Below are 26,172 nucleotides of genomic sequence, written 5' to 3'. Positions count from 1 at the left end.
TCAGTTTACATCACATATGTTTTTTATTATTATCATAACGTACAGATACAACGTGTTTTTTTTTACTGTACTATATATAACACACCCTGACCTAATGACAAATTTTATCAAGTGAATCGCAACGTACAGGTTAAGTGAATGCTAACAAGGAATTTTACTGTTTTAATATGGACGAATTTCTGAATTTATTATTCAACACAGTACTGGTTAATTTATTGTGATTATTTACTCAGTGCGGTTGTGGGTGAATTAGGACTGGTTATATTAATATTTCATTCATATGATAATTATGATAATAATAAAGGACTTAGATATTAGAAAAGGAAAAAAACAACAACATTATATAAGTAACAAATAAAATTTCAGTATACACTTCCAGACCCTTTCAATCGCGATTGCTTCTCTAATATAGTACGTGTTACTACACAAGATATTATATTGTAATGCACAAAATTCGACATCATAGATAATGTTTTAAAATTGTAACTCAGTAATAACTTATATGTTCTGTTAAACTGTTGATATCTTAAACATACAATCTGGAAAAAATACATCCACCCAAAAATATTGACTTTTAGGGACAATAACGTTAAGGATCTAGGAACAAAAGAACAGGATAAGTAAACACAGAGGATAAAAAATACATGTTTTTCTTTCAATAGAGTTCTGGACGGTAGCATAATAGATAAGTTTTATATAAATTACTAGACCGTCCATAATTCACTGGTGTTTTTTAAGTTTTAATGTTCTATATTGCTTGTGAAGTCGATCAATAATAAAGTTATAAAACTCATATTCTGTCTTCAGGTTTCTTTTCAACATTTCTTTTATTCTTCTGGGAACCTTGTCCTTCTTGGATGTTTTGTTCACGATCCCTTTCAGAAACAAAAACAGTTGTAAAAAATTAGTGTGACGATTGTAAGTTAATCAAGGCCTGGTGGTTAAGGCGTTTGACTCGTCATCTGAGGATCGTGCGCTCGAATCCTTGTCACTGCACATCCTTTTAGTCATTGGGGCGTTATAACATATTGATCAATTTTACTATTCGCTGGTAAAAGAGAATCGTAAGAGATGGCAATGGGTGGTGATGACCAGTTGCCTTCTCCTAGTTTTACACTGCTAAATTAGGGACGGATAGCGCAGATAACTCTCGTGTGGCTTTGCACGAAATTTAAAACAAATAAACAGTTGTTAGTTCACATTACATAGTTCGAAAGTATAGGATATATGTAATGTCAATAACGAAGTTTTTAAAATACGAGATATAAATTTGTTGGAGGTATTAACATTTTAGCACGTGTTTATATAAGTTAGTTTTAAATACGAAACTACCACCTACTTATGGTTTATTGATCAGAGTTTATTGTATGAAAAATAAACTACTATTCTGAAATAAGGTCGCCTAGATACAGAAAAACAAAACTTAAACTGCAGTGGGTTATCCCACTAAAGTTGTTAAGTCGTTTGACATTGATATAAACGAGTTTTAAAGCTATTTATTTTTGTTTCACTGGAATATTTATAAACAAATAAAATATAACTTTTTAAAACTTGTATGACCAGTTTAAAATTAACTTTAAGTTGTTCCTACGGTCCCCAGTTGGGACAATAGCAAATTTACGGACTTACAACGCTAAAATACGGGTTCTATTTCCTCTGGTGGATATGGTAGATAGCACCGCTCTAAAACAAACTTGTGCATATGCCTCTTTTCTTAAAACTCAATTTGATAGCATATTTTTCTCAATATAAAATTTATATATTTTTTATTTTGTCTTAAAGAAATACAAAAGTACAATCATTTGGGATTTAGCTATTTACAGAGGCAGATTTAACGGTCACAGCCTCTGTTTGCTTTCGCTTCAAGTATAATGATATGAGTAGAGCTCGCCGGACCTCATTTTGTTTAGATGACTAGTCATCTATGCTTATGCTTTGCGCCATAAAACACCAAACCAACTAACCAACCATTTAGGCTTATACCATAAATGGTTCACCAATAATAGCTATTTCACAATAGCAGTAGATTTTATTGTACATTCAAATATTGCAGTAAATAGTGCTATCTATGTAGCTAAAAATTAATCAGAACCAAGAAATATAAAAATCTTTCGTAAATAAACAAAATCTAGCTGGTAAACCTTGGGGAAACTACGCGTACATCCAGTTACATTAGGCGAAAATCGAGTCGAAAACGTCTTTGAAAACTTCTAATACCACAACAAACAAATTGTTTATGTTGAAAATGTTGGTTCTGCAACGAAAGTAGGCCTAACATTCAGGCAAAAGCATGAATAAGTTAGAAGAGAAGAAACTTGGAAAATTTTTAAGAGTTCTTATGATGTAAAACGATGTAGACTGGATGGTTGATTGTTATGTCCAAAGCTACATAATGAATCATCTGTGCTCTGCCCAACACGGGAAGCGAAACCAAGTTTTAGCCTTCTAAGCATGTAGGCTTAACGCTTAAACCACTAGGGATGGGGGAGCCGAAACGATGTGAAGAAACTATTTGATATTTATTTGTTAGTTTGTTTCAGATATCAAACAAAGCTACACGAGAGCCATCTGTGCATATCTGTCTCCTAATTTCTAATTGTTAGACCAAAGTTAGTCAACTGCATTCACCGCCAGATGTTGGGCTACTCAAATAAAATAGTTGTTTTCAGAGCGCACTCACGTCCCCTAAGTGTAGGGTTTAACTTTCGAGTAATGAATGGGTCGTGAGCGTTTATCACTCGAGTTCACAGTTCAGGCACGCTAACTAACGGGCCACGACTAATTCTTTAAAAATTATCTTGAAGAACATTATTTATAGAAACACAGATCAAGTAAATTACACTTAGTTGATGACATCAAATAAGCTTTTTCATTTTTATTAAATAGGTTTATTTCCAATCTTCTGGGTTTATTTTTTAAATAAATTTAATAAATCGAGACATCAACGTCTTTTACTTGCTCAATAATTTGTTTGTAAGTTTTTAAAAAATATAAGTTAAAAACTTTAAAATCCCAAAGTTTAACAAATATAAGTATAAAAACTTTCGGTAGAAATAATTTTACCATCTTCATTCTGCAGTTCAAGCTAGGAGAATAAACGACACATAAAAATTACTTATAAATCTAATATATATTTATAATTTGCATGTTTACAATGGCGCCATTTGCAACAACGATTTCCAAGGAAAATTATTACCGTGGCTCCTAGGCCTTATATCTGTTTATTCATTTAGGCCTAGGAATCACAGAGGTAAATTTTTGGAAATAGTTGTTGTAAGTGTCGCCATTGTAAACATGCAAATTATACACGTACAATAATTTGTAAGTAACGTTATGTGTACTAAGTCGTTTATTCTTCTAAAGATGGTGGAATTATTTCCATGGAAACATGTAGAGTATTTAAAGTGTCTAACTTATACTTTTAAATCCTTACAAATAAATCATAGAGCAAGTTAAAAACGTTGATGTCTCGTTTCATTAATTTTATTTTTTAAAAATATTTTACACAAAAACTGTCTGCTTTACGTATTACTGGGTGTATTTGTAAGAAAACAACGAACCTCTTAGCATACAGACCATTTACGCAAGCTAATGATAGACTGTAACGGTCAGGTGGTTAAGGCACTCTACTCGTACTCCGAGGGTCGCAGGTTCGAATCCCAGTCATACCAAATATACTTGCCCTTTCAGCCGTGTGGGCTTTATAATGTGACAGTCAATCCCACTATTCTTTAGTAAAAGAGTACCCTAAGAGTTCGGGGTGGGCGGTGAATACTAGCTGCCTTTTCTCTAGTCTTACACTGCTAAATTAGGGAAGGCTAGCGCAGATAGCTCTCGTAAAACTTTGCGCGAAATTCAAAACTAAACAAACTAAACCAAACTCAAGCTGAAGTAAAGATTCTCCTTCGAAAACGTTCTTTGCTGTATATATTGTTGGCTGACGTCACAACAATTTTTGTCACTAGTAGGTGAAACATTACTACTGTTGATGAAGGTTTTTAAAATATATAATAACACTTTGATTCGATAAGAAATAGAGGTCAAACAGAAGTTATCTCAAATAATTGCCTCACTGAATGTCTCACTCTAAAAATAATTTGTCTCTATATTTATTGTATATTATATATTATATTTTATGATTTGCCTAATTTGATACACTCTATATTTATTGTATATTATATATAATATTTTATGATTTGCCTAATTTGATACACTCTATATTTATTGTGTATTATATATAATATTTTATGATTTGCCTAATTTGATACACTCTATATTTATTATGTATTATATACAATATTTTATGATTTGTCTAATTTGATAACTCTATATTTATTGTGTATTATATACAATATTTTATGATTTGTCTAATTTGATAACTCTTTATTTATTATGTATTATATATAATATTTTATGATTTGCCTAATTTGATGCACTCTACAATTATTGTATATTATATATAATATTTTATGATTTGCCTAATTTGATACACTCTATATTTATTGTATATTATATATTATATTTTATGATTTGCCTAATTTGATACACTCTATATTTATTGTATATTATATATAATATTTTATGATTTGCCTAATTTGATACACTCTATATTTATTGTGTATTATATATAATATTTTATGATTTGCCTAATTTGATACACTCTATATTTATTATGTATTATATACAATATTTTATGATTTGTCTAATTTGATAACTCTATATTTATTGTGTATTATATACAATATTTTATGATTTGTCTAATTTGATAACTCTATATTTATTATGTATTATATACAATATTTTATGATTTGTCTAATTTGATAACTCTATATTTATTGTGTATTATATACAATATTTTATGATTTGTCTAATTTGATACACTCTATATTTATTGTGTATTATATATAATATTTTATGATTTGTCTAATTTGATACACTCTATATTTATTGTATATTATATATAATATTTTATGATTTGTCTAATTTGATACACTCTATATTTATTGTGTATTATATACAATATTTTATGATTTGTCTAATTTGATAACTCTATATTTATTATGTATTATATACAATATTTTATGATTTGTCTAATTTGATAACTCTATATTTATTGTGTATTATATACAATATTTTATGATTTGTCTAATATGATACACTCTATATTTATTGTATATTATATATAATATTTTATGATTTGTCTAATCTCATGCACCAAACAACAACGTGTGTTCCTTTTAGAGAGCGACGTTTGATTTTACGAACTAAAACTTAATTAATCAAATATTTACCTGTTTTCTTATGTACTTTAAACAGACCTCTGAAGAACTGAGGTAGGTAAGCCTCCATTACTTTAATGGTAATGTCCATCTGTTCCAAAACACCGACAACACTATAATATTTTTCAACGTTCTCTTTAGCCTTTTCTAACGCCCATTCACTGTTAAGTATCCTGTAAATAACGTACGGACATTCAAGACATTTTACTTTTAAGAAGAGTCGGAAGTGGATGTAAAAGTTACGTATTTAGATTGGAAAAATATAAAAAAAAGGTAAATAAAAACCCGGTAAATTGAAGTTTTTGAACATATTTCTAGAAACTAAATGTAAAAATAAAGTAAACTCTACAATTTAACTTAATTAGACAAGATTCAACATTGTTTGTCAGCACACGCTCACAGGTATGCACACACTTAATCAGGGTTAAAACAGTGTTTTGTTAGACGATTTGACAGACATAATAACTCGTTTTATGTCTGTAGAATAATATTTCAGGAACAGTCGTAATTAATTTGATGACAGCTATTTCTACTGTTAGTAAAATAAGTGCTTATTTACTTTTTGGACAAATTTTTATTTGTACAAATAACATTTTAGTTTGTTTCGGGAGTTTTACGCAAAGCAACGTTGGAATTATCTATGTATAGTAACACTGAATGACTAGAATAAAGGTAACTAGTCAAAAGTCAACAATGACTAGAAAGAAGGTAACTAGCCAACAGCACGTACTGCCCACACTGACAGAAGAGTGTGATCTGACTGTCACTCTTTTCATGCATCTGCGGCTACAACATACTAAAATCGTTTTTGTGGTAAGGAGCCACTAGTAATATTCCCTTGGATTCACAGTGTAAGCACAAACAACCAAGCCACAGCATTTTAGTAAAAGTTGTTCAATTATGATAAAAAGTACGTCGTGTGAAAATGAGTTACGCCGTCGTTTTTTGAAACAGTAACTAACGTCACGACCTGTAAAACAAGAGTAGTATGTCTACCTTTAACGTCCTTTAAAAAATAACCGAACTTTGAATATCTTATCTTCTTAATAATTCCAGTTTTTCCACTCAATCTTTTTATTTCCTTTTTCTCTTCAAAATATATGTTTATTTTTGTAAATTTTGTTATAAATATGCGCGTAGATTCAAATGTTCAAACTGGGATAAGTTGGAAAATTAAATTACTTTATGTTGTTACTATTTCCCTTCTAATTGCTTAATTTTGCATGATGAGAAGTTCTGTTTGTTTGTTTGTTTTTTAATTTCGCGCAGAGCTACACGAGGGCTTTCTGCGCTAGCCGTCCCTAGTTTAGCAGTGTAAGAGAAGAGGGAAGGCAGCTAGTCACCACCACAAACCGCCAACTCTTGGGCTACTCTTTTACCAACGAATAGTGGGATCGACCGTCACATTATAACGACCCCACGGCTGAAAGGGCGAGCATGTTTGGTGCGGATTACGAGTCGAACCTCTTAACCCACTTGGCCATGTCGAGCCGTAAGAAGTTCTAAATACCTCCTAGTGGCACAGCGATGTGTCTGTGGACTCACGTCGCTAGAAACCAGGTTTCGATACCCTGGATGTGCAGGGCACAGATTAGCCACTTTGTTAGCTCTGTGCATAATTCGAAACAAACAAACAAATCTAAATAAGGGGTGGATATGACACTGGGTAGAAAATATGAAAAATATTGTTTTGTATACCTCGTGTATTTTTCATTTTTTTGTCAATAATTAATGCTTACAATTCCAGATAGTAGATACAGTATATTTTACCATTAAGTTCTAAAGTAATTGGTTTCCGAAATTTTCAATATTATATGTAGCGAGAAACTAATAATACCAGAACACGGGTTTCAACACCCGTGATGAGCACGTGACATACAGCCTATTGTGTAACGTTGTGCTTAACAAACCTATTGTTTAATTTATTTTACTGATTGAACAAAGTGAATTGTAATAAACCACAAATAAACTCTATAAGTATTATGAATATATTTTTTAAGTATTCTTTATTAACTAAATACACGTGTGTCTGTTTTATTATAATAAAGCCACAGCAGACTATCTGCTGAGTCCACCGAGGGGAATCGAACCCCTAATTGTAACGTTGTACATCATAAGCTTGTTGCTGTTCCAGTAGGTACAGTTTAATAATACATCATTTTTCTACATATATGCTTAGTTCAACTAAAGATTTAACAAATTACACTAAAATGTATCTCAGGACGGCTGGTATGGGTTTTAACACTTTTACTAATAAAGCAGAGAACAACGTTCCGACCTTCTTGAGGCCAGGTGTGGCCAGGTGGGTTAAGGTGTTCGACTCGTACTCTGAAGATTGCAGCTTCGAATTCCCGTCGGACCAAATATACTCGTTCTCTCAGCTCTGGGGGCGTTATAATGTTACGGTCACTCCCACTATTCGTTGGTAAAAGAGTAGCCCAAGAGTTGGTGGTGGGTGATGATGACTAGCTGCCTTCCCTCTAGTCTTACACTGCTAAATTAGGAACGGTTAGCGCAGATAGCCCTCGAGTAGCTGTGCGCGAGATTCCAAAACAAATAATCTGATCTTCTTTATTAGTAAAAAGTGTTAATACCCGTACCAGACGTCTTGAGATACATTTCTACTTCGAGTGGGTTTCTCGTCATCACGAAATTATACTAACAGCTTTACTTTGTTTGTTTGATGCTTTTCGTTGATATGACGAAGGTTTGATAATTCTGTAATTGAAAACTAATCGACACGTAAACACTTGTTTGTTTGTTTAAAATTAAGCACAAAGATACACAATGGGCTATCTGTGCTCTGCCCACCACAGGTTGAATGACTGAACATATAAGTAGTTTAAAATTCATAAGAAGGTGAGAGTTTTATGCCTATATATTTTCAAATACCGAATTGGCTCGATTATAAGGTGATCTCGAATATAAGGCAACCTGGAATATAAGAAACCGTGAGAAACGGAAAAAAAGTCATATCATCCTTTTTCTTTTTAGGTCCGCAAAATCAATACCATAACAGAATAGCCTGCAGATGTATTAGTTGCAAGAATTAGCGATGACCTTGAGCGAACATCTGGTGCGCATGCGTGAACGGATGCTATCTGGATATTCAGAAATGCGATTTTACAACTTGGTTATTACTACACAAAGTAGCCTTATAATCGGGCCAACATGATACTCGTATATACTTAAGTAAGATGAGTACAGCAAGTTCTATTTACCATACTACTAACCCTTATCAGTGAACTATTTTTGATTAACTTTGTTCCATCTACTTCTGATTAAAAGGAAGCTTAGTTTCGATACACGTAACATGCGAAACTTCGGGCACGTCTTAAATAGTAACACGTTTTACGACACTTTCACAGTTACGTATTCTACAAAAATATATCCAAGATAAATACCGTTATAAAAATTATTCTACTCTCACAATGGATTCTATAGTGTGTTGGGTTCTTTCACATTAATTGATAAAAAAATAACACTGTGTCTGTTCAATGATAACAAACTCGTTTTATTTCTTCTACTACTAAGTTCACAGGAAACAATTAACACAATAGGATTCACTTATTAACTTCTCGATCATTGAAAAACGTACTTTCTTTTTCTTATTACTGAGTCGAAAATACAAATCCAGTACTTACAGCAACGTAATGACCAAATAACCGGCTGACCCAATAATCAGTCATCGTATATTCTATTCTAACTCACGTTTCATACTGCTTAAACTATTCCAAAATTCTGGAGAAAATTCCAGACGTTAAGCCACACCAATATCGCTACGTCAAATCTCCCTCTGTCAGTACAACAGAAATCTCTAGAAAACGAGTTTATAAAGAAAGCCTGCGACAATATGGTTAAACACTTCTAATGTCACAATATAAAATCATTTAACTTACATACACTCATCCTCATGTCCACAGAAATACGGAATGGTTAAGTCGTAGGGTTGTCCACTTATGAAAGTACATTCTGGATCACTCTTAAGAACGCATTCCTTGAAGTCCTGAAACCAAGAACCATTTAATGAAATGGTATGTTTAAGTATTGGGTAAATGAGTATCGTTCCATATCAGGCACATGTTTGTAATCTTGTATCGTACAAGAAACTCACCTTATATTAGACCCATGTTAGTCGTCCTGTATCAGATACAAGACACACACCGTATACTAGACCTATGTTTGCCATTTATTATCAGACACAAGTCTTTCACCGTACCCCGGATCCATGTTAGTAATATTGTATCAGACACAAGACACTCACCCTACACTAGACCCATGTTATTCATCTTGTATCAGACACAAGACACTCACCCTATACTAGACTCATGCCAGTAATCTATTATGAGACACAAGACTCTCACCCTACACTAGACCCATGTTACTAACATGTATCAGACACAAGACACTCACCCAACACTAGACCCATGTTATTCATCTATTATCAGACACAAGACACTCACCCTATACTAGACCCATGTTACTAACATGTATCAGACACAAGACACTCACCCAACCCTAGATCCATGTTATTCATCTTGTATCAGACACAAGACACTCACCCTACAGTAGACCCATGCTATTCATCTTGTATCAGACACAAGACACTCACCCTACACTAGACCCATGCTATTCATCTTGTATCAGACACAAGACACTCACCCTACACTAGACCCATGTTACTAACATGTATCAGACACAAGACACTCACCTTATACTAGACCCATGTTACTAACATGTATCAGACACAAGACACTCACCCAACACTAGACCCATGTTATTCATCTATTATCAGACACAAGACACTCACCCTATACTAGACCCATGTTACTAACATGTATCAGACACAAGACACTCACCCAACCCTAGACCCATGTTATTCATCTTGTATCAGACACAAGACACTCACCCAACACTAGACCCATGTTATTCATCTTGTATCAGACACAAGACACTCACCCTACACTAGACCCATGTTATTTATCTTGTATCAGACACAAGACACTCACCCTATACTAGACTCATGCCAGTAATCTATTATGAGACACAAGACTCTCACCCTACACTAGACCCATGTTACTAACATGTATCAGACACAAGACACTCACCCAACACTAGACCCATGTTACTAACATGTATCAGACACAAGACACTCACCCAACACTAGACCCATGTTACTAACATGTATCAGACACAAGACACTCACCCAACACTAGACCCATGTTACTAACATGTATCAGACACAAGACACTCACCCAACACTAGACCCATGTTATTCATCTATTATCAGACACAAGACACTCACCCTATACTAGACCCATGTTATTCATCTTGTATCAGACACAAGACACTCACCCAACACTAGACCCATGTTACTGACATGTATCAGACACAAGACACTCACCCAACACTAGACCCATGTTATTCATCTTGTATCAGACACAAGACCCATGTTATTCATCTTGTATCAGACACAAGACACTCACCCTACAGTAGACCCATGCTATTCATCTTGTATCAGACACAAGACACTCACCCTACACTAGACCCATGTTACTAACATGTATCAGACACAAGACACTCACCCAACACTAGACCCATGTTATTCATCTTGTATCAGACACAAGACACACCCTACACAAGACCCATGTTATTCATCTTGTATCAGACACAAGACACTCACCCTATACTAGACCCATGCTAGTAATCTATTATCAGATACAAGACACTCACCGTAACCCGGACCCATGTTACTAACACGTATCAGACACAAGACACTCACCCTACACTAGACCCATGTTATTCATCTTGTATCAGACACAAGACAGTCACCCTACACTAGACCCATGTTACTAACATGTATCAGACACAAGACACTCAGCCTACACTTGACCCATGCTTGTAATCAATTATCAGACACAAGACACTCAGTGTAACCCGGCTCTATGTTACTAACATGTATCAGACACAAGACACTCACCCTACACTAGACCCATGCTAGTAATCTATTATCAGACACAAGACACTTACCCTACACTAGACCCATGTTATTCATCTTGTATCAGAAGTGTGTTTTCATATCCCTTTCCAGATAACAGTAGATCTGAAACAATTAACCCTACAAGACTTAATTCTGACTTAAAACATGGAATAAGGAAACTAAACACTTTTTAAAGATAAAAATATAACTATTTGGTGTTCGCAATGAACAATTAAGGTATCGTAAGAAATTACTGCTGAGCTCATATTAATTAAGAAACTCACTTTTTTAAGCCAAGTTTGTTTGTCCATCTTCACTTTTCCTGCTACCTTCAGTTCTTCATAAACATGAATATTCGGCATTCTCCAGAAAAAAAATCTAGAAATCATTTTCTCCACTGGTTCTCGAATAATGTTAATGTACAATGGGTTAGGATAGTCAAACCTATAAAATGGCGTGAAATGGTAAGCTGAACTCCACTGTTGACACACGTGTGTGTACGTAGAAGGGACTACATATTATATTACAACTGAGAATTTATCTACCTGATCCCAGTGGCTCATGTGTTTTAAAATTTACAAATTAAATGCTGAAATGTTATTTTGATTTTTAGTCCCAAGAAACAAATTAAGAGAAACAAGGGAAAAAACTACATTTGCAGTTAAATTATTGTTTATAACAAAGATGTCATAGGTTTGATAAAAATGGCTTCAGGTATATTAATAGAGTATTTAGAGTTTTAATAGTGACTAAGGTGTAGTATAGATTAAATTATCTATATCTGTATCAATTAGTGATGTTCCCAACTTTATATTACTGATATTTTATTATTTTAACACATATCTTATCTACTTGTTTTACATCATGCATTATAGGTGGTCTTCCACACACTGGGTAATCTTAGTGTTTGCTGTGGTGGTCTTCCACACACTGGGTAATTTTAGTGTTTGCTGTGGTGGTCTACACACTATGTAACTTTAGTGTTTGCTGTGATGGTCCACACACTGTGTAACTATAGTGTTTGCTGTGATGGTCCACACATTGGATAACTTTAGTGTTTGCTGTGATGGTCCACACATTGGATAACTTTAGTGTTTGCTGTGATGGTCCACACATTGAGGAATATTAGTATTTGTTGTGATGGTCCACGTACTGGGTAACTTTAATGTTTGCTATGGTGATCCACACATTGGGTAACTTTATTATTTGTTGTGGTGGTCCACATATTGGGTAACTTTATTGCTTGTTGTGGTGGTCCACACATTAGGTGATTTTAGTGTTTGCTCCTTGTCTCTTACAGCACTCATTGTAAAGAACTGAACAAACAGTTTGAGTGATTTCTATAAACGTAAATAAAATCATGGCCTATATCTCTAGAATGTAACATTATTAACTCAACATTTCGTTATTACATTTTCATCTAGTGCCATCAATATCCTACGAGTTCCCTAATCCAATACAGGAGATATCCACACTAATAAGTGGGGTTACTTACCCTGTTTATGGTATTTGTGCTCACATCTTTTTGTTTGATGTATATTTTATGTATGAAGCATTTCATAACCAACAAAGTGATGAACTCATTAACATTAGATAGGAGTTTGTAATCAACAGGTTGGTGAGATTTTCTAACTAACAATGTGAAGAATTCACCAACAGTTTGGTAAGATTTTGTAACCAACAATGTGAGGAATTCACCAACAGTTTGGTAAGATTTTGTAACCAACAATGTGAGGAATTCACCAACAGTTTGGTAAGATTTTGTAACCAACAATGTGAGGAATTCACCAACAGTTTAGTAAGATTTTGTAACCAACAATGTGAGAAATTCACCAATAGTTTGGTAAGATTTTGTAACCAACAATGTGAGAAATTCACCAACAGTTTGGTAAAGTGACAGAGCCACCAACAGTTTGGTAAGATTTTGTAACCAACAAAGTGACAGAGTCACCAACAGTTTGGTAAGATTTTGAAGCCAACAAATGGATAACTTAAATTGCACTTTGCATTGACGATAGCCTGACTTTCACCTAATCTTTGTTCATTTTTACAGCTTCATTGTCAGCTTATCTAATAAAAATCACTGTGAACGTGTAGCTACTGGGAGGGGGGAAGGAGATGACGTATTGTTATCCCCTCCCTCAGTGTACCCAAGGTTCTTCTTATTGAAAATTTTATATTAAACAGAAACTTACTTAAGATATGAGTTGTATATTGTCGGAATGTCTATTAACCCTTATAAGTAACAAAGTAACAATGTCAGGGTTAAACTTTAGCCTAACAACGTACAACAAAGTTAAATTATCATACTCACTTTGTGAAATCTGTAAAGTAGATATGGCGGTCGTAAACAAAAGGAGGCTTAATTTTCAACATTTCTTCAATGAAGGCTTTCTAAGAAAATAAATAAATAAATTCTATAAGTTTGTTTACTGGTACATCTGACTTAACTCTATAAGTTTGTTTACTGGTACATCTGACTTAACTCTATAAGTTTGTTTACTGGTACATCTGACTTAACTCTAAGTTTGTTTACTAGCACATCTGACTTAACTCTATAAGTTTGTTTACTGGTACATCTGATTTAATTATATAAGTTTGTTTACTGGTACATCTGACTTAATTATATAAGTTTGTTTACTGGTATATCTGATTTAATTATATAAGTTTGTTTACTGGTACATCTGATTTAATTATATAAGTTTGTTTACTGGTACATCTGACTTAATTATATAAGTTTGTTTACTGGTTCATCTGACTTAATTATATAAGTTTGTTTACTGGCACATCTGACTTAATTATATAAGTTTGTTTACTGGCACATCTGACTTAATTATATAAGTTTGTTTACTGGTTCATCTGACTTAACTCAATTACTGGAACTTATTACGTTCTATATAGAACAGAAGATTAAGTTAAGTACATCTGCCTGTCTTTTTTTATAACTTCTTTTGTTATTTTGTTTTTGGTTAAGCAATTCTGGCTGTTATATATATTAAAACTGTGCATGAGACAAGACAATGAATTAAAAACTAGTTGCTGTGATAAAGAAAACGTTTTCTCTGTGGTTTAGAACTGTGCTAGGTTTCACTGCATGAACATTTATTGAAATAATGATTTAAAACACTTTTACTCTGAACTGTTAACAAATGTATCAACAGATTCTATTTGTCATCTGTAAGCCGAGCGTTTTAGGTAAATGTAAACTGACCAATCAAAGAGCTTAATAAAGTTATACGTTCAAACATTATTCGTATCATTTCACGAATAATGTATTGGATGAAAGGAAATAATATCTGATGTATTTTCTCTTTTCTATATTTACTGGATTTTTCTTAACACACACACATATATATAAAGACCTAGTTGTTAGGCTAAAAATATGACTCATAATAGAAACAGTGTCGAACAGCCAGTTCCCTCTTTAACTTTATCCAAAGTGCTGGTACATATTTTAACTGTCATATTTTTAATTCAGACAACTGCTACGCATAGTGTCCAGACCACAATATCCTGTCAAATTTATCAATACTCTCAACTACAGACTAGAATGTTCTATTAGCTCAGTAAAACTGTACTGTTTTAACCAAGGTGCTAACGACCAGAAATATGAACAGCTATGGCGTTTTGAAAGCAGACGATTCGAGTTTATTCGAATACTGGGTAATGAAATAAAAATTGGTGGTGTGAAATCAGAAGTAGCTGGAGTTTTGCTGTTGTTTGATAGTTTTAACTTGAACAGTACTTTGGGTTTAACAACTTTATTTTAAAGTCTTTAACTTTGAACGACTGAAAAGGAAAGAAAGGGTAATCAGTCAGTAAGACCCGCCGCCTACATATCAGTCTTGACTGAATATCATGTTTATAACGTTTCTGTAGCCGAACGTGCGGAATGTATTCAGCACCAAATTACAACTTTAACCTTGGGCCTTACGATCAGCAGCCTCGTCACACTAAAAAAAATGGGCCACGCCCACAACAAGTGTTATAAGTAAGCAAACAGTAATTGGCACTAGGAAAACAAGTGATTTATCATATTCGAGTAATACGTGCATGAAAATACCTTTACAATAGATTTGTGAGAAAATATTAGGTGTTAAACAAACGGTTAGCTTTGAATTTATGAGTTTGTTTGAGTACAAAACAGTGTTCGAACCACAGAAATCTCATCCTCAGGGATTAAGACCTTTATAGGCCCTAAGCACTGGAAAAATTATGGTACCACATATTCATATAATTTAACCTAAAAACAATAATAGATCATAAACTATCTTTTTATCTTTCGAAGTGAAACAAAACATAGATATATGTTGAAATTAAAATAGCTTCTTTCTAGATTTTCTGATTTTAAAATCCAGGATACCTTTTTTGGGACACCTGATTTTCCTACTGCTAAGCAACTGAAGGGTTTATTAATAAGATATATAGATATTTTAGTGTTAAAACCCCTGAAACAAGTAAGTGATAAATGTGCCAAGTTATATTCACACCCAATATTGAAGTGATAAACCAGACGGAAGGCATCTTGTCAATGATGCTCACCGCCAACTCTTGGGCTACTCTTTATCAAGAAATAGTGGGACTGACCATCACATTATACCCTATATCCCTCACAAACACATACACACTGATAAAAGGGTGAGCATATTCGGTGATGGGTTTCGATATCGTGATCCACAGACTGTGGGTCGAGCACCTTAACCAGGTCTGGTTTTATATGCTAATTCTGTTTACTTTCTCTGCAATACCAGTTTCCATAACAAGGAGAGTGTTGTCCTACATCACGGTTATTCTTTCTCTAACCACCAAAGAAAAATACGATGTTGATAGATTTCTTTCTAGGAGTTCTCACGTAATAACATATATGTTAGAACTGGACGAGTTGTTGGAATGTGGATATCCCTGGATATATTATTATTATTATTTAACTTTTATGCCTTGGTTGTTCATCAATGGACAAACTTTGTGAAGGTAGGAAAATGTTAAACGTGTCAAGTGATACCTGATTTTTTGCATTTAATTTCCGTTTGTTAAATAACATGGAAGATGTTGAGTTAAATCCATTTTGTTTGGAGATCTTGTGGATAAGATAGATCATCGATTCACCTCCAGATTTGGGAACTCGGTTATATAGGAGAACTTGAATATTCTTTAACAGATTAGCAGGTGAACCTAAAGGAAATGAAATCACAGTTTATATGAAATGGACAAACATTGAGTTAGACACATCAGAATATTATCCAAACAACATAACACCTTGTTTCTTAATTAATATCTAAAGTTATATTGTCCAGACAACACAATACCTTATTTCTTAATTAATATTTAAAGTTATATTATCCAGACAACACAATACCTTGTTTCTTAATTAATATCTAAAGTTATATTATCCAGACAACACAATACCTTGTTTCTTAATTAATATCTAAAGTTATATTATCCAAACAACACAACACCTTGTTTCTTAATTAATATCTAAAGTTATATTATCCAGACAACACAACACCTTGTTTCTTAATTAGTATCTAAAGTTATATTATCCAAACAACACAGTACCTTGTTTCTTAATTAATATCTAAAGTTATATTATCCAAACAACACAACACCTTGTTTCTTAATTAATATCTAGAGAAAAAACAACAACAAAGATATTATAATAATAAGAGTTCTTCAATCTTTCTGTAAATAAAGAAACTTATTTATCCAAATTATCTTTGGTTATTGTTATCAAGTTTCTCCTTTAGAGAAACTGACTTATGGGCATATCTCTCCTTTGGGTAGTTTAGCCTATGGATAAGGTGTCCTTTGAAACTGATTTATGAGCAACTGTCTTTTTTATGTAGTTTAACCGATCGACAAGGATCTCCTATGGGCAGTCTGACTTAGAGACAATCGTTTCATTTGGGTAGTTTAACCTATAGACAAGTGTCTCCTTTGGACAGTTTGTTTATAGGCAACTTTATATGGTAGTTAAATTTATGGGGTATTACGTACGTGGGAAATACTTACAATACAGTCCTCTTATTTTTGGTCAGGACAATTAAACTTGTAACAATGTGGTCAAACCTACGGATGATATATAAAGAATGCATCCAAAGTATCACCTATGGATGATATATAAAGAATGCATCCAAAGTATCTTCAGGCCACCAACTTCAGGCCACCAACTCCGAATCCACCAAATGAATTCTGTTACAATAGAAATGGACATTACGAATCAAATCTAAAATGTATCTATTGACTATGCAGAAGACAATTCACGAATAACAACATCACAATCAGTGTTATGACCTCACTTTCGAAAACACGTGCGACGTGTGTGTTTAGGAAGTAGGAGGAACGAATGAACGAAAGAAAGAAAATTCCGTGGCAGGTATTTAGATGAACTTCCCGACTGGGGTGTTCAGGAATATTTATATCCCCCTTCGCCCCAGATGAGGCAAGATGTTACTTTTTATATGAATCTATATATTTCAAACGATAAAAATATCATAGATACATTATTTCTGCGAGGACCTGGGGCGATTGGTTGAACTTATTTAACCATTAATAAAAACAACTATTGCTGTTTAACTGCGAGAGTGTACAGTCTCCATTAATGAAAACAGTGAAGAAGACATGTCTCCTGTTTCCTTTGTAGTGACAAGTGATATGTATGTGAACTTATGCCACTAGAAACCAGATTTCGATATCCGTGATTGACAGAGCACAGATAGTCTATTGTGTAGCTTTGTGCGTAATTCAAAACAAACAGTCGAACAAGCATTTGTAAATAAATCGTGATCAAAGCATGGGTCAGAACGACAAAGTAATACAATATATTATGGAGTTAATTTAGTGCACTGCTCTAGTTAGAAGTATGCAATACATAAAATCAAACCATTACAATAATCAAAATTCTTTGACTGAGTAATTAGGCACCATTGCTGTTAACAACATTTTGGGCTTAAATCCCAGGTTTGATAGTTAAGGCGCTCGACGCGCAATCTGAGGATCACGGGTTTGAATCCCCGTCACTGAACATGTTCATTCTTTCAGCTGTGGGAGCATTATAATGTTCGATCGTCCCACCATTCGTTGGTAAAAAAGAAGTCTAAGAGAAGGCGGTGGGTGGTGTTTATCAGCTGCCTTCCCTCCAGTCCATCACTGCTAACTTAAGGATGGCTAACGCAAATAACCCTCGTGTAGCTTTGCGCAGAATTAAAAACAATAAAACAAACAACTTTAATCCCGATAATGTCTTACAACCAGCATAGGAGATTTAATTTAATCTTAAAACCATTTAAAATCCGAAATAATCTTCATTATAAAAGGTACGTTAATTTGAACCATGTCAAACCAAGTGCTATCTGAGAGAAAAAGAACTTAAGATATTCAGTAGTTTATTAGATTAAAGCATCTACTATCTAGCTTATGGATTCGAATCTGGTCTCCATTTTTATTTTGCTTATTTAAAATATTCTACGTTATTTCATGGTGATAATAAAAAAAATATGAATGTGTTATTACATCATTTATAGTTACCCAGTGACACAGCGGTATCTCTGCGGATTCGCATCGCTAAAAACCACGTTTTGATACCTGTGTTGGGCAGAGCACAGATTGCCAGCCTATTGCGTAGCTTCAAAACAAACATCATTTCTAAACGTTATGCTAGCACGTTAACTGGTAGAATTAAGCTGTGTTATAGACATCTTTAGTAACACATCACACAAACTAATCTCGAGTTAAAATTTAAATTCTCGACTTATTTATCATTGAATTTCTGGAACAACTGCGCCAGAGGAAATCGTAATCTTTGTTTCTGTCAAACTACCTATTTTTATTGAGATGTGCTCCTTCTATTGAGAGTATATGAAATCAGTCTTAACAAAAATATTTTGTTCGGTCATATAATTTGTTAAGTATATACATACACACATACAAACCATAAACACTGGAGTGTGTGATATATCTTACTATAATAGGCTTAGTGAGTATATATATATGTATGTATGTATCTATGTATGTGACCGAAATAATAAATACCATGAGGCGATATCCATTGAATGACATCACAAACAAAAATGCTTAAAAATTTTACATAGGATATTTTCAAAGTTCAGACAATTACAAAAATAACTACAGAATGTACAACAATTATTTCTTTATCAGTTTTAATTGTTGTTGTTTTGAATTAAGCACAAAGCTACACAACAGGCTATCTGTGCTTTACCCACCACGGGTATCGAAACCCGGTTTTTAGCGTTGTAAGTCCGCAGACATACCGGTGGGCCACTGGGGCTCAGTTTTAATTAAAAGTACTCACAACACGAACAAGACTTCCACCAGGACTCTACGTGAGGGTTTAATTATATCTTTATTGATGTAATTTGTAAATATAGTAGTTAAAAATGGGATTCTTAAAAAACTATTATCTTTTTAATACATAAAAATACTACAATTTATATCAGCACAGTTGAATACTTCTTCTGTATGGTACTTTCCAGAAAAATCATTTATTAGAAACTTTTCACTATTTTCCTAAATGTTTTTCAATGACGTGAGAATACTACACTTGGTACTAGCACAGAGCACCGTGTTTCTGCTAATATATATGAATATGCGTTATCGGTTTAAAACAGTAATGGTTTGTTTGTTTGGAAATTTCGCACAAAGCTACTCGAGGGCTATCTGTGGTAGCCGTCCCTAATTTAGCAGCTAGTCATCACCACCCACCGCCAACTCTTGGGCTACTCTTTACCAGCAAATAGTGGGATTGACCGTCACATTATACACCCCCACGGCTGGGAGGGCGAGCATGTTTAGCGCGACGCGGGCGCGAACCCGCGACCCTCGGATTACGAGTCGCACGCCTTACGCGCTAGGCCATGCCGGGCCAAACAGTAATGGTAAATATTGCACAGTTTTAATCAAATAGAAACTCTTCACATGTGATACTTATTTAGTCTATCTGTCCTGCGTTTTATAATAGTTTCTAAACGCTTGCTTCCCACAGAGGTCTCAAAGTTCGCGATTTGACGTAAGTACTAAAACCTTTAAAGCCCTAGCGTGGAATTGATAAACTAATTGTTGTAGATTAGGAACAAACAGGAAGAAGAAAACTATGACAGAGATTAATATAAATACGTTTTTAACTTGATTCACATAATTAAAAATCAAACGACTTGAACGTATGTATCCTCAGCCACCTTGTTGTAATTATTGGAACAACAGTTTTATTGTGTTTTTTTTTTTTTCATTTTATTTCGTAATTTTTGATGAAGATCTGTGCTGAAAAACTATGTTTGTATGAACTAAGGAAAGGTGTAGCATGTGCCCAGTTCACGTTCGTAACTGATGTTTGTTGTTACCATTAGTAACGCCCCCTAGTGGCATAGTGCGGACTTATAACAATTGAAACCAGGTTTTGATACCTGTGATGGGCAGAGCACATATTACCCATTGTGTAGTTTTGTGCTTAACCTCAAACAAACCATTGGCGACAAAATACTAGTACGTCACATAGTAACACACGTGTGTTTTTATTTCTGGTTTTAAATTGATTTACACTGATGGCTGTTGACTTACGAGAAGTTACATGTGACACCTAATTTTTAACCTTGCTCGTCATAATTTGCTTTCCTGAAATAAAGCAATAAGTTAGTATATCCTGTGGAAAGCAGATATCTTTAAATCAGAAAGTTTCTTTCTTTGTTATTATTATGGACCTACGCGATGAGCTATCAGCGCTGTGTTCACTGCGAGTATCGAAGCTCGACTTTTAGTGTTATGAACTCTCAGATTTTCTCCTGAGCTACCTAGTGGGGTCGCAGGTTCGAATCTCTGTTACACCAAACATGCTCGCCCTTTCAGCCGTCGGAACGTAATAATGTTTTTTTTCAATCCCACTATTCGTTGGTAAAAGAATTGCTTAAGAGTTGGCGGCGGGTGGTGATGACTAGCTTCCTTCCATCCAGCCTTACACTGCTAAATTAGGGACGGCTAACGCAGATAGTCTTCGTGAAGCTTTGCGCGAAATTCAAAAACAAACAAACCTAGCGGAGTAACATTTACTGTTATTGAGATCAGAATTTTAAAGCGTTAGATGGACTGAAATAAACATACGTAATCTGGTGTTGCGACTTTTAAATAAAAAACAAACGTAGCTAAAAGTCACACGTTTTTTCTGATTTACAAAATTTCAAAAGAAATTTAGAAAGAACGAAAAGAGGTTAAAGACAACTTTTGACAACTTTTTTTAGAAAATTATTTTTTACTGTAAGACATATTAAAGTTTCTTAAAAATAAATTTTGAAAGTTTGTTATAAACCAGAATCTAAGATGTTAAAGTTCGAGTAAGTAAATGAAACTAGTTTTCAAGACAAGAAGAAAGAAAACTAGATATTTTCTTCGTTTGGTCTGTTAACTAAAATATTAACAGTTACAGAATTTACAGCCCCCCAGTGGCACAGTAGTATGTCTGCGGAACTTATGCCGCTAAAAACCAAGTTTCGATATCTGTGGTAGGCGGAACACAGATAACCACTTGTGCAGTTTTGTGCTTAATACCAAACAAAAATAGAGTTTATTACATAACTGACCAAAAACTAGGCCTCCAATTAGCACATCATACCGATAAATTATTAAACACAATCTAAAAACCTCTTTGAAACCAGCTTGCTGTGGCGAATTTTATATTTGAGTTGTGACATAATTTCCGGTGCATTCTGAGGTATAAGTTGAAATCTTTCTGAAAAAATGTAAAGAAATATTCGGTTTTGTTTGTCAACATGGTTGTGGAATGTTCCGACTTGTCTAATAAGCGTCTTTCTAACGAGCGTTTCTCACCATAAGGAGCAACTTGCATTATAAAACACAAATATGTCTGGATACTTACGTATGTCATTTACATAACAAAAGATGTTTTTATAACACTTGATTATCTTAATTTACTCAATAAATAAAATTTGTTGTTAAGTTGGTTCATAAAGCTACTTGTAAGAGAAGCTGGATTAGTTTTCTGTAAATTGAAATTCTAAATTCTTTAAATACTTGCCGGTAGGGTTGTATTCATCGTTCTCGTACATAGTATCATGAATCATCACCTAAGCCTAAATATTAATTTGTTTATATTACTAGACCGTAATTACTAATCTATTTACATCCTAGGTTTCGACTAATAATTTGTTGCCGAGAGAAGAATCCTATGTGTTGGCAGGAGCTCAAACAATACAAACATAATGGGATAGCAGACAGCAGAATATACAAACCAGTTAATGGGTGAACCAGGAATAAAAGTAAGAAAACCCTCATTATCTTTCATAAGCCTATACCAGTAAGTTAATTCAAGGGACAGTGGGATGTGACGAGTGAATAGCATACCAGCTCTCGTTTCTTACCACACGTATAGTCCTGTCCCTGAAGGTTACAATATATTAAAAGCTGAAAATTAGGCTATGAATCAGTGGTTAAATGTGGTGTTTGAAAGAGGCAGAGCTTTGACATTCGAAGAGAATACCAGCCACACTGAAAGCTTGGATTTCCAACAAACCGTTTATTTAGCCTTTCATATCAATGAGCCTGTAATTAGGATATAGTAAATGTAAGCAATTGATGACTAATATCTAACTAGACATGGGTAACATAAACCTGTTTATTTTAATTCCAAAATAAAACTATTACCTTCTTCCAAATCTCTTCTTCTTTCAACCGTTCGTTGGTGTTCATTATTCGACGTTTCTGTCTCAAGTTTCGATCCCGCACTATAACTACGAGTTACTGTATTCGTGGTTTGTAACGTAACTTTTGCATTGAGTCTAAAACACAACCCAAACAAAACCAACAGGGTCACAACAAGAAGAAAACGCACTCTCTTTCGCTGTAATCGACACCATATCCTGGCTCTTAAAAAAGCCATTTAATAAAACAATAAATATAGACGAATATACCACTTTTACACGTAATAATTTGATTTCCCTTTAACCTCCCTGATTGCCTTATACTTCTCTGTTACACATGTGTGATACGAAATAGCAAATAACATTATCTAAGGAACAAAGTCGATTTTTTTTTTATTGTTAGTGTCTAAACAAAACTCGTTCTTAGTTCAAATTCTAACAACGACAAGTTTTGGTATATAATTTATCTATTTCGATAGAATTATCTGTCATTAAAATAACTTGTGAAAACCGATTTTGGTTCCTCTACTGATTTCAAAATCAAATGTATCTTAAGATATGCATATATATATATATTTAATTTATCCAAAGTTTGCACATTGAACTGAAAAATCCAATCTTAAAAAGAAAATGAAAACATTTTATATATTATACGGTTTTTGTGGTAATATAAAGTTTATTAAATTATATCTAAAAACACAGCTAGACCCGGCATGGCCAGGTGGGTTAAAGCGTGCGACTTATAATCCGACGGTCGTGGGTTCGCATCCCCATCGGGCCAAACATGATCGCCCTTTTAGCCGTGGGGGCGTTATTATGTTATGGTCAATCCCACCATTCATTGGTAAAAGAGTAGTCCAAGAGTTGGCGGTAGGTGGTGATGACTAGCTGCCTTCCTTCTTGTTTTACACTGCTAAATTAGGGACGGCTAACGCAGATAGCCCCCTAGTATCTTTGCGCGAAATTAAAAAAAACAACACAGCTACTTATTACAAGAAGACTATGCCTTGGTCTTTCGTGGAAGAGATGGACTTCCTGTTTCTGTGGAAAATTTAATCACGAATTCATATCTTGGATAGTTACACTTTCTTATTGTGTGCTATTATACCAAATCCTCATCTGGCCATCTCCTGTGTCAATCGAGGTGAATCGGACCCATAATTTTAACGTTGTAAATCTGAAGATTTACCGCTGTGTCACTGAGAAACTTTTTGTTCTTAAGAGGTCGTTTAAAATGTAAAATAAAACAATATAACACTTTTAAAATATTATATAAAAGAAGGTTACAATATAGTATACAAGTATGAAACATTGAGACATTTATGTTACTTTCATACAAGTGTTGAGTGTTTGCGTTATTTTTATACAAGTATTAAGACATTGTGTTACTTTTATACAAGTGTTGAGAGACTGTATTCTTTTATACAAGTGTTGAGACATTATGTTATTTTTATACAACTGTTAAGACAGTATTTCTGTTATTTTTATACAAGTATTAAGACATTGTTTGTGTTACTTTTACTTAAGTGCTAGAGCACTGTATATGTATATTTCTTCTTAGAATTGTTGGACTATTTAATGTACTCCAAAAATAAAAGTTTTATCTTCAGATAATTCCACGGTATATGTACAGTTGAAAGTTAATTTTTAACCTTTAAGTTCAGTATTAACAGCAAACTAGTTATTACAATATACTGTTTTTATCAGCTGATCTAAAGAGGTGTTATTAGCTAGTGCTGTAATAATTTGTTTTACTAGACAGTTATGTAAGATTACGAGTATGTTAACCAGTCGACAGGGTGTTCATGACACAACTGTTTTTACCTCACATTGATTGTAAAAACTTTTTTTTAATTTATTTATTCGATTTCTTGATTCGTCAACCCATTCATAAAAAATTTAAAAGACCCTGACAGCTACAAACCCGGACAAATTTCAAAAACTCAAATCGATCGATTCTCTCAAATAGTACTGGAAAAATTATATAGACACTATAGTTTCTAACAGACCCTGAGTCTAAGCCAAAATCAGTAACGCTAAGAACGTACCAAGGCTTATAGAAAATAAGTTTTATTTTTGTTTCTATTTCCTCTAGTCTTACACTGCTAAATTAGGGAAGGCTAGCGCAGATATCCCTCGAGTAGCTTTGCGCGAAATAAAAGAAACAAACAAAAAACAATTTAATATATCGCCCTCTTAGAACACATAAATAGTAAGGAAGTTTAATTAACTGATGAATTAGTGTTAATCATCCTTGTTTATTAGGATTTTATTATAAATGTATCAATGAATTAATTATAAATAGTTTAACTAATTATAGAATTAGTAATAAATTATATTCTTGTTGAGACATGCATTGTACGAATTATGGCTGTCTTTTAACATGTTTTCTACTTTGTGATAGCATATTTAGTTATTAATTAATGAACTAATGAATTAGCATTTACTGTCCTCTTTAGGATTAACTTATTAATTAGTGTTAAGCATCATTTTTAGGGTAACTTAATTATAAATGAATCAATTAATTAATTATAAATGTTTTAATTAAGTAATGTTAAGCATCCTTTTTAGGACGAATTAATTAAGTAAATAATTAGTTTTAAGCGTCTTTTTTATGATGATTTAATTATAAATGACTTGATGAATTAGTTTTAAGCTTCCTTTTAAGGACGATATAACTAATTAATTAGTGATTAATTATCGATATGATGAGACATGTATGAAGCATTCCCACCTGTCATGGCGGCCTAGAAACACGTTCTCTACTTTGTAGTACTATTATGCAATCATCTACTAGAGCTGACTGTTTAGTATCGAACTATAATTTCAGCCCTCCGTAAGTTTATTTGCGCCTTCTCGTGATACCTTGTTACAACTATGACATATAGATCGTCTGTCCTGGCGGCCTCGCAACGATTCCCTAACTATATGTCACCTGGTGATAACTTTTGGAACTATGATGTCTTCACCACTGATTAATCTTCTGTGTACACCCACCTTTTGCCGCGATAGTTCTGTACTTCTGTTTAAGCACGTCGTAATTTTACAATTCTCAAAGATTCTTTAATCCACCTTTCATAGTAAACCATTTCGTATCATGCGTGATATTTATACAGATTCAAACTTTCACGGCAAACCATTTCTCATAATATGCAATACCTATATGGAAAAAAACACACTTTGTACTCGAAGACTAAACAAACAAATAACACCTGTGTAATTTTCACCATTTTGTCTTTCTAAAATCAGTGTA

The 26,172-nt window shown here is 33.7% G+C and overlaps 1 protein-coding gene across 2 annotated transcripts; it reads right to left on the bottom strand.

Moving 5' to 3' along the window:
• LOC143222377 (uronyl 2-sulfotransferase-like) lies at nt 1–25,914 on the bottom strand. Of its 2 annotated transcripts, none has more exons than XM_076448833.1 (7): nt 25,654–25,914; nt 16,262–16,431; nt 13,574–13,653; nt 11,544–11,703; nt 9,179–9,285; nt 5,292–5,452; nt 1–875 (listed from the first exon to the last, which is right to left on the bottom strand). In XM_076448833.1, exons 1-7 carry the CDS (start codon nt 25,658–25,660, stop codon nt 721–723), a joined length of 840 nt encoding a protein of 279 aa, XP_076304948.1. In that variant the 5' UTR covers nt 25,661–25,914; the 3' UTR covers nt 1–720. The 2 variants fall into 2 exon arrangements, with proteins under 2 accessions (XP_076304948.1, XP_076304947.1); XM_076448832.1 differs by lacking the exon at nt 25,654–25,914 and adding an exon at nt 22,924–23,248.
• Nucleotides 25,915–26,172: the final 258 nt, after the last annotated feature.

This window comes from Tachypleus tridentatus, chromosome 8 (assembly GCF_004210375.1).
Source record: "Tachypleus tridentatus isolate NWPU-2018 chromosome 8, ASM421037v1, whole genome shotgun sequence".
Taxonomy (NCBI): domain Eukaryota; kingdom Metazoa; phylum Arthropoda; class Merostomata; order Xiphosura; family Limulidae; genus Tachypleus; species Tachypleus tridentatus.
This window is presented reverse-complemented; position numbering and strand designations above follow the sequence as displayed.